Source organism: Vicugna pacos, chromosome 12 (genome assembly GCF_048564905.1).
Source record: "Vicugna pacos chromosome 12, VicPac4, whole genome shotgun sequence".
Lineage (NCBI taxonomy): Eukaryota > Metazoa > Chordata > Mammalia > Artiodactyla > Camelidae > Vicugna > Vicugna pacos.
Window position 1 is genome coordinate 10,415,686 of NC_132998.1, and position 9,865 is coordinate 10,425,550.

The following is a 9,865-nucleotide window of genomic DNA, read 5'->3' on the forward strand; positions in this document are numbered from 1 at the left end:
CAAAAGACACTCCTGGAACCAGGGAACCAGGTGGGTGGGGGTGGAGAGGCTGAGATTTCAGGGGGGGCTCTGGGTCACAGCTCTGTGCTCAGGACTTCAGGCAAGGTCTCTCCCCTCTCAGTCTGCCCTGGGGCCCTGGTCAGCTCGACAGCAGTGTGGGGGAGAAGTGGGGAGCTGGTTGTCCTCCCTCCCCAGGGCTGCCATACCTGTCTGACCAGCCCCTGCCTCTCTCCTTCCGCCTTCTCTGTGCCTGGTTTGGCACCGGGCCCATACCCCTCCCTTTGGCCCCTTTGGTCTCCGGAGGGTGAGCTCTCTCTGCCCTGCACGGTGTGGGTGTCTGTTGGGGAGGGGGTAGCTTGCATTCAAATCACTCCTTGGAAAATTAAGCATTGTTTAAAGGGGCTGAGAGACGGCCTGGGCCTGGTGCAAACAGGTACTAGCTGGATTTCCCTCTGCCTGGTTCAGAGTGGCAGGAGGCCAGAGCCTGGGGAGGGTGGGGAGGACAAAAGAGGGGAGGGGAGAAAGGGATGTGGGCATCGTGTCCCCTCTGAGAGTCTCTGGGCTTGTCTTTCTGGAGGGGACTTCAAAGTGCATCCTTTCGTGCGTGTGTGTGTGTGTGTGTGTGTGTGTGTGTGTGTGTATGTTTGTGATCTGAAGGGAGCTTATCTGTGTGTCTGTCTTTGGAATTATGGGGGCTTCTGGGTCTCATTGTCCCTTTGTAGGGGTGTCTCTTCCTGTCCTCTGGAACCCTGGGTGTCTGTGCTGGAAAAGGCTGGGGAAGAAGGTGCACTTCTGCCTTCCCTGGGCTGGGGGCTGGGGGCCAGGGGGCCGCCCCTCCCTCTCCCTCAGGGGACCTGTTGGTCTCTCCAGTTAAGAGCCACCTAATCCCCATTTCATGCCCTGCAGGATCTATCAGAGAATCCAGCCCTAGCCATTAGGTAATTGCAGCTGGAATCTCTGCCTCGGGGACCCAAACCTCCTGCTTTCCACCCACGGCCTGCCCTAGCTGGCCCCACCCAGGCCTGGGGTGCCTTACTCAGAGCCCCATTCTCCAGTCTTCTGCAGGTGCAAGCGATGCCCCAACCTGCTCTCCTGACTCATTCTCATAATGGATTCGGGGAGACAGGTGTAGGGACTCTTCCTCCATCTCTGCGGGCCAGCTGGGGGCCTGGGAAGAGAAACAGAAGGAGGGCCAAGGTGGCTGCAGGTTGACTCACATCGTGTCCCCCCATACATCCCCCTCTCACCCCACAGTCCTGCCTTCCTTCCTGTGATTCACACACTGGGAGCTCTGGGAAGGACTCCCCAAGCAGCAATGAGAGTGATGAGATGAAGACCCCATGCGGCTGCCCTCTCTCCTGAGCTCTCCTAACCACCCCCCCCACCTCTTTAGCCCTTATTTATCATCCTTTGTGCCTTTCAGCAAGGCCCACAGTGTTCAGCCTGGCCCGGGGAATCCTGTGATCTTGGGAGGAGAGGAAGACATTGGGTTGCGTCCAGGAAAAGTGCTGTGTTGGATCTCACTTTAACCTGCACCTACAGCCCCAGAGGGGAAGGCAGCCAGTGCGTGCGTGCATGCGTGCCTGTGTGAGTGTGTGTGCGCGCACGTGCACGTGCGGGCTTTCATTCATTCATTCATTCATTCATTCATTCATTCCGCAAATATTCATGTAGCCCCTCTTGGCACTGTACAGCAATAACGGAGGAGAGATTAGGCAAATGGTTGACCTCAGGTTCAAGGACTTGGAACCCAGATGTCCTGTCCTCCACCCTGGGCAGATCCTTGTAATCAAAGTGGAAAGAAGAACACGAAGAACAAGGGGTTGTGTCTCTGGGGTGTCAGCTGTTCAGAGGAGACCCAAATGCCAGGGACCCCTTTCTTGCTAAGCTTCCCAGTCCGTGCATTCGTTTCCCACTGGAGGGAAGGAGACAGGACCCAGGAGTCCGGGTGCAATGGCTGGGCGACCTGGGGCATGTCTCTTTGTTACAAGGAGCTTGTGCAAGGCTGGTAGTCTTCCTACTTTCACATTCACTGAATTGCCCTTTCCTGGGTTCAGGGGTTGGTGGTTGGGGGTGGTAGTGCAGGCCTGGGCTCCTGGGTGGGAGCAGCTCTCTGCTGCCCCCATCTGAGACCGGCTTGTAGGTGGCAGGTGTCAGGTTAGGCCCTGCCCCCTCAGGGCCTAGCCACTCAGATGCAAGGCCAATCCCCTCCTCCTGGGCTGGGCTCTCTTTTATAAAAGGCCATTCGAAGAGCTGTCCCTCACCGAGAAGCCTCTTCTCGACTCCGAATCTCTGCCTGCTTCGGCCTCCTCGGCTCCTTTCCAGTCTCCACCATGTCCATCCGGGTGACCCAGAAGTCCTACAAGGTGTCCAGCTCTGGCCCGCGGTCCTTCAGCAGCCGCTCCTACACCAGCGGGCCGGGCTCTCGCATCAGCTCCTCAGCCTTCTCCCGGGTGGGCAGCAGCAGCAGCAGCTTCCGGGGCGGCCTGGGCACCAGCCTGGCTGGAGGTTACGGTGTGGCCCCAGGGATGGGGGGCATCACACCTGTCACGGTGAACCAGAGCCTGCTGAGCCCCCTCAAGCTGGAGGTGGACCCCACCATCCAGGCCGTGCGCACCCAGGAGAAGGAGCAGATCAAGACCCTCAACAACAAGTTTGCCTCCTTCATCGACAAGGTGAGGTCTCCCCCGGCGTGGCTGGCTGTGCGCGGGCGGGACCGGTCACCCCACCCTCGTGGGCTCATCTCCAGCCTCCGCTGGGCCTGCTGCTGGGCCCCACCTGCTCTGGCGACACTCTCCTTTCCAACTCTCCCCTTGCACTGGGGTAGGGATGAGGGGGGCCGTCTGGGGGGTTTCTGACTCTAAATCTTGGCGCTCCCTCCCTCCCTCGCCCATCTCACTCCAACCCGAGTTCTGACATCTGTAAAGCTTTCTGCCTGCAAGAGTCCCAGCTGTTTAGTTGTCGGGTGGGAGGGGAGTTCCTGCTTCAGGGTCACCCTTCACCCTTAGCCCTGCCCCAAGCGCTTCCCAATGGTGCTCCTGGGCTTCAGAAAGTTTTTTTTTAAAGTAAGGGTTTGATAGGATTGTGGGAGAAGGTAATGGGTGTCTTGATCTAAACAGGCAAATACCAATCCAGGCCTTTGGCGTCCCAGGGCCAGAGTGTGGGGGGCATCGCGATGAGTCATAACTTGGGCGGGGTGGGGGGGGGCCCGGGAGCCGGCGGGGTGGGCAGGGCCGAGCTGTGGGGTGAGGGACTGAGGCCTGCCGTCTTGGCCACCTGCTCTTCTACCTGGGGAGCTCTTTGCATCTGGGGTTGGAGGGGATGTGTGTCGGGGTTGGGTGAGGGGGGTGGGGTGGGGTAGGGTGGGGTCGAGGACGCCAGTGCTGGCTTCAGGAAAGCCTATCCAGGATTCAAAGTCTGCGGGCGTGGGACACCCCACCCGGGGTTTGGTGTCCTGTTAAACCCCAGAGTTACGACTTCAGATAAGGCATCCGTCGGCCAACGCCCCTCTCCCCTCTTGGCCCTGGTCCCCCTTCCCTACCCTGGCCCTGCCCCAAAGGCTTGGCTCCACTTTACCAGGGAAGGAGCCAGGCCGGGTTTTGCAGCTTTGGGGGTTTGCTGCCTTAGGGCCCCCGGGGTGGGGCCCCCAGCGCTGGAGGATCAGGTCCCTGCCTGCTGACGGGCTCCTGGGAGGTGTTGCGGGAGCGGAAGCAGGGAAATTCTGGGGCAGATTAGCGCCCTCGGGAATTGGAGTCGACCAGGAAACCCGCCCTCTGATCTTTGGAGAGGGCTTGCAGGTTCCTTGGCTTTAAGCACCCTTGACTTGACTTCTTGACTGCGTTTTCCTAGCTCTGGGGTCCTCCCAGTGAGTAGCTCAGCACAGGCTGTGTCTGATGTCCTGGTTCCCAGTGCTCTGCCTTTTCTTTGGGCTACCTGCTAAATCTGATTTCCTCATCTATAAAATGGGCATGCTAATCCCTAAATCCAAGAGGTCTCGCCTATTCAAGCATATAATGCATGTAAAGAGCTTAGCAGTGCTTGGCCCACATTAAGCAGTCTAATAAGGCTAAATGTTACAACCACTTAATATTTCTAAAAAAATAATCTTGAGGCAGAATGAGCTGGAGAAGAAACCAATTTACAGAGGGATTTACTGGATCTAGACCAGACCCTTAAAACATACTTTTCTTCTGAGTCCTTTCAATTTAAAAGAAATTTCATGGGGGAGTAGTGGGTATAGAGCATGGTTGGCATGCATGAGGTCCCGGGTTCAATCCCCAGTGCCTCCATTAAGGGGGAAGGGGGAAATAAAAGAAGCTGCAACTTTGGGTTGATGAAGAAAAATGTATTACTCTTCTTGGAACTGGTGTAGTCTTCTGTTTAAAAACTTCCCTTCCAACATGCCTTCATTTCATCCTAAAATCTGGATTCCTCGAACCCAAGGAACCTAGGACCTTTGTGTTTGGGGCAAGAGGAGAGGGTTGTGGATTTGGGGTGGGGGTGGGATGTTGAGAATCTCAAAGGTGGGGAAGAGGGAGTCTTCAGTTTGCAGACAGATCTACCTCTCTCTTCCCTCTTCCGGGCAAAAAGTGACTTCTGCCCAGAGATGGGCCTCCTGATAAGGTCTGCCTGAGTTCCTCCAGACCATTGCAGGGTTGAGGAGTCTCCGGCTGGCTCGGAGAAGGGAAGCAACTCAAAATTATGCAGCTCAGGTCAGTAGTAGTGTTTGGCTAAATCCTAGGTCTTCTGGCCAAGGCTCTCCAGGATGTAGGGCTAAAGTTTCCCTTTAAGCTACGAGTCCCTCAAAGTCACTCCAGATAATAGTGATGATGATAATACAATTGGATATGAACAATCTACATTTTCTTTTTCAATTATATATCAAGTATTAATCAAAACCTGGCTATTTTTATTGACCTGTAATATACAATATAAGTCAGTAAGACCCATTTGCTTCCACATAACTCTTAGCTATCCCTTTCCAACCATGTATGCCCCTTGTCTTCCCAAAGCCCAGCACTAGAGGGACATGGCTCCTGACCCTACTTACCATGCTATCTCTCTCAGATCATAGGTGATCCTTCCAGAACGGCTAACCAGGCCCCTGGGTTCTGGAGCCCCCAGTGCTTGGGGAGTGGATGAGGGGAAAAGAGTGCTGGCTTCACCCCAGACCCTGAGCCTTGGCCTGATGTGGACCTTTGTGTTACCCACTTCCTCATGCAGGTGCGGCACCTGGAGCAGCAGAACAAGATTCTGGAGACCAAATGGAACCTCCTGCAGCAGCAGAAGACAGCCCGGAGCAACATAGACAACATGTTTGAGAGTTACATCAATAACCTTCGGCGGCAGCTGGACACCCTGGGCCAGGAGAAACTGAAGCTGGAGGTGGAGCTTGGCAACATGCAGGGGCTGGTGGAGGACTTCAAGAACAAGTGAGCCTCCCTTCTCCCCGCCGCCTCCTCCCCACTGCCATCTCCCCACCTGAAGTCATCCTGCCCTGCCCCACACCCACCCCTTGGGACCAGAGTTCGAAGCCCCGAGGGCCCTCTGCTTGTTGGGCAGTGCAGTCCTATATAACTAAGGTGACTGCAGGACAAGGCTTTCTCAGGACAGTCTAGGTTTACACCCATTGTCCCAGTGTAATTGTTAGTAGCACCTCCCCTCCCCCTTCAATCTCAGAGCTGTCCAGATTTGGACAACAAATTATCTATTAATGTTTACATAGTAAACCTAAGATGGGAGTGAGAGGTAGCCAACAGGCCTCTGTTGTGTACTAACAGCCCTGGCTCCTATTTCTTCCTTACCCCTGATTTCCAGCTCATTCCAGAAAGTTCTGTTTGAGATCTCATGTCAGTCCCTGTTGCTAACCCTCTAATATGACTATTATGCCTAGAGCAATGTGTATTCATGGCTTTGGAGAGAGAGTTCCTGCTCCAGGCCTCCCCACTGGCTGATGATAGTATGGGGGGTAAAGATGGGGAGAGAGTAGCTGGCTGGGGCAGCAGACCAGCCATCTCATATCTTCTTGCATTTCCATTAACCGAATTTTCTAGATATTCTTGCTCCCCTCCAAAGACTCATGGTAACCTCACCTTTGCCTTCATCCTCTGATTCTAAGTCTCTTCCTCCCCAGGTATGAGGATGAGATCCAAAAGCGTACAGACATGGAGAATGAATTTGTCATCATCAAGAAGGTGAGGAGGTACCCCTACCCCCACCAGACACTGGAGGCTTTCTGGGTTCTTTCCTGAAATACTAAGTAATGGGACAACATTTGGGTACCTCCTAAGTATCTGGCATAGAAAGACAGACAAGGACTGAGAAGTAGTTGGGTGCATTTGGACGGAACTCTGGACATTGCTGTTGGGACATGGTTAAGGAAATGGAGTAGATTTGGATGTCTGGCTCCAGAAGGCTTCCTGGAGGAGGAAGAGGGGAAAAGGTATCTAGGCTGGGGATGTGCGTGTGATGGGGCAGAGACTGGACTGGACCAGGCCACAAAGTGAGGTAGGCAATTAGTTAGGAGGTTCTAAGTCCAGGCCATTGGGTGCCCCTGGGTTGGGGTCACGTGTGGGCGCTCACTCGGGCTCCTCTCCCCACTGCCCCGCAGGATGTGGATGAAGCTTACATGAACAAGGTGGAGCTGGAGTCCCGCCTGGAAGGGCTGACTGATGAGATCAACTTCTACAGGCAGCTGTATGAAGAGGTATGTTCTTGGTGCTGGTGACCGAGGTTCCCCTGTCCCTTCAAAGGCTCCTCCCAGCCCCCAGTGCACCCACAGATGAGGGCCACCACTGAATAATTAGAGCTGCCAATATTAACCCAGCGTGGCTGTTCTATGTGTTCTGGCCCCTGCGTGAGGAGGGAGGGTTTGTTACCCCATTTCAGAGAGAAGAAAATGGGCTCAAAGAACTGAAATGGCCTGTCCACGGTCACTGGAGTGGTGACACAGGCCGGTTCAGGCCTTCTCTGTCCTTGGGGCCTTCGTTCCGAGGTTTTGGGCTGTGTGGGAGCCTTCTGTGGGTGCCATAGGGTGCCATACTGGTAGCTGAGATGGTGGAAGGGCTCTGCCCCTCTGGTTACTCACCCCAAGCCAGGTTTCCTCTTATTCTGGCCTCAGTTCATCTTTACTTCTCTCCAGGTTTCAGGTCTTTGACCCATCTTCCTCCTTCAGGAACTTTGCCTTCTTCCTGGCCCTCACTCCCCACTGCCTCTCCTCTGTTGCGGGCCCCCGTCTTGTCCTCTATGGAAAGCCTTTCTGCAAAAGGGGGCTCCTCATGTGCGGGGCTGAGGCCTCATCACCTTCCCTCCCCACCACAGGAGATCCGTGAGATGCAGTCGCAGATTTCGGACACGTCTGTGGTCCTGTCCATGGACAACAGCCGCTCCCTGGACCTGGATGGCATCATCGCTGAGGTCAAGGCCCAGTACGAGGACATCGCCAACCGCAGCCGGGCCGAGGCCGAGACCATGTACCAGATCAAGGTGAGATCAGGGTCTCTAGGCTGGCGCTCCTTTTCTGGCCAGTTCTGTGCCCTAGTTCTTGCGGAGGAAACAGGATTTCAGACGCTACTCTGCCTGCTGTAAGCTGGGCTGCCGAGTAGTTCTGGGGGACAGGGATGTCCCCGTGCCCGGAGGTCTGGAGGAAGGCCTTCCGTGGTGTGTGTGGAGAGGAGGGGGGGCGAGATGACCTGGGTTCTGGTGGCTTGGCTGAGAGGGCACCCCCCCTTGGATGGATCAGGCAGGCCCCTCTCAACCTCACTCCTTGTTTTACCCCTGCAGTACGAGGAGCTGCAGACACTGGCTGGGAAGCACGGGGATGACCTCCGCCGCACAAAGACGGAGATTTCTGAGATGAACCGGAACATCAGCCGACTCCAGGCCGAGATTGAGGGCCTCAAAGGCCAGGTAGGGGCCGGGCTGAGTGTGGTAGAGGGTGTTGGGCCACATAAGTGGGTGAGAGAAGAGAATGCAGAAAGGATGAGGAGACTGGGGTTTGAGGAAGGAATCCTAGACCAGGGTCGGGAGCCGGAGGGGCAGCTACAGTCCAGATTGCTGCTCCTGGGAGGCTGAGAATGTCCCTCGGGCCATGAACAGGAGTTAAAGGAGGTTGGGCAGATAGATTGGGGGTCCAGGATGGCTCCCCCAAGCCTGCTTTATTATATCTGTCTTATATCAGGGTAAGATTGGGCTCTGGTGCTTTAAGGAAGACTAGAAAGCTGACATCTAGTCCAGTTGGGGGTGGGGATAATACCTTACAGGGTCCCAGGTGAGAAGTGTGAGCCGGAGAAGGTGCCTGGAAGCTGCTCATGTTTCCCCATTCTGCTTCCTGAGTCTCACTCCCCTGTAGCATTTTCTTTGATTGAGCCTGGTGGAGTTGATTAGTCCAGATCAAGGAAGGGGGACCCTAAAGGAGGGGAAAGGGAGGGTGGGTGCAGGGGGAGGAGGAGGCCACCAGCCTCTACTCCACCTGCTTACCTGCCCCTGTCCCCCGACAGAGGGCTTCCCTGGAGGCCGCCATTGCCGATGCTGAGCAGCGTGGGGAGATGGCCATCAAGGATGCTCAGGCCAAGGTGGCCGAGCTGGAGGCCGCTCTGAGAACCGCCAAGCAGGACATGGCGCGGCAGCTGCGCGAGTACCAGGAGCTGATGAACGTCAAGCTGGCCCTGGACGTGGAGATCGCCACCTACCGCAAGCTGCTGGAGGGCGAGGAGAGCCGGTGGGTGTGGGGGGTCCTTTGACTGGCCCTGGTGCCCCATCCCCTGGGACCTGGGATGGGGAAAGGCAGGACTTGGGTCCTGTTGTCCTGGGACGGGGCCAGGCATTGGTCCTGACACCCCATGTGTCTTCTGGGTACAGGCTGGAATCTGGGATGCAGAACATGAGTATCCATACCAAGACCACCAGCGGCTACTCAGGTGAGTGTCCTGGTCCTGGGGTGCAGGGCAAGGCTTTTTACATAGCAGCTCCTACACAGTTCCCTCTGGTACAGCTGAGGAAGCTGGGGCCCAGTTAAAGTCCTATCCAACATCTCATAGCTAATAGCAAAGCTCTGTCCCACCCTGCTCCTGGTCTTCCTTGGAGGAGTGAAGCAGGACAGTTCCCCATCCCTGGGGACCATGTAGGGAGTGGCAGGGGGAAGGGGGCATGGTGCCTGAGTTGTCCACAGGCTCCTGCGCTCACATGGCTGCCTCTGTCCCTGACCAGGTGGGCTGACCTATGGGGCCCCCTACGGCCTGAGCTCCCTGGGCTCCGTCGGGTCCGGCTCCTTCAGCCGCACCAGTTCCTCCAAGGCTGTGGTTGTGAAGAAGATTGAGACCCGCGATGGGAAGCTGGTGTCTGAGTCATCTGATGTCCTGTCCAAGTGAAAGTCTCCTGCAGAAGGAGCCATGCAGGGGGGGCACTGGCACGGGAGACCTGAGGTTCAGCCCGGGTCCTCAACCCATCCTTGGTGAGGGTTGACTTCTCAGGCTCCCCTCTCCTGCCCATGACCCCAATTAAAAGCCAATTCAAATGTCTTTTTCAGAATAAATCCAAATCAAGTATCTTTTTCAGAATAAAGCCCCAGCTGGCTCTGCCAACCCACATGCTGTGTGCAGCCCTTGTCTGTCCATGGGGTGGGAGAGAGGTGGTCAGGACTCCTCTCCCTGGGAATCAGAAGCTGGGGGCGGAGCTGGGAAGTGGCGGGGCACCGAGGAAGAGTCTGGCCTCCTCCAGGCTGTTCCCAGAGAGACTTGTTTGCTGGAAGCCAGCTGATCTCAAATACGCCATTTCATTCTATCTGTGTAACAGATCCCATGAGGGAGGCAGAGCAGGTTTTAGATGGTATATCCGGAGGGAGTTTAGTTTCTTTCCCCGCAGACCT

The 9,865-nt window shown here is 55.9% G+C and overlaps 1 protein-coding gene across 1 annotated transcript; it reads left to right on the forward strand.

Annotated features, from left to right (window-relative positions):
* Positions 1-2,249: 2,249 nt before the first annotated feature.
* On the forward strand, positions 2,250-9,585 carry KRT8 (keratin 8). Its single transcript, XM_072972742.1, has 9 exons — positions 2,250-2,675; positions 5,224-5,432; positions 6,134-6,194; positions 6,611-6,706; positions 7,321-7,485; positions 7,783-7,908; positions 8,499-8,719; positions 8,860-8,918; positions 9,208-9,585. Exons 1-9 carry the CDS (start codon positions 2,334-2,336, stop codon positions 9,366-9,368), a joined length of 1,440 nt encoding a protein of 479 aa, XP_072828843.1. The 5' UTR covers positions 2,250-2,333; the 3' UTR covers positions 9,369-9,585.
* The last annotated feature ends 280 nt before the right edge of the window (positions 9,586-9,865 follow it).

What these genes read in the sequence shown, in the direction of transcription:
- KRT8 (XM_072972742.1), top strand. Translation starts at nt 2,334, where the DNA reads ATGTCCATCCGGGTGACCCAGAAGTCCTACAAGGTGTCCAGCTCTGGC. An exon ending in AATTTGTCATCATCAAGAAG is followed by an intron (nt 6,195 to 6,610) that starts GTGAGGAGGTAC and finishes ACTGCCCCGCAG; the next exon opens with GATGTGGATGAAGCTTACAT. An exon ending in GACCACCAGCGGCTACTCAG is followed by an intron (nt 8,919 to 9,207) that starts GTGAGTGTCCTG and finishes GTCCCTGACCAG; the next exon opens with GTGGGCTGACCTATGGGGCC.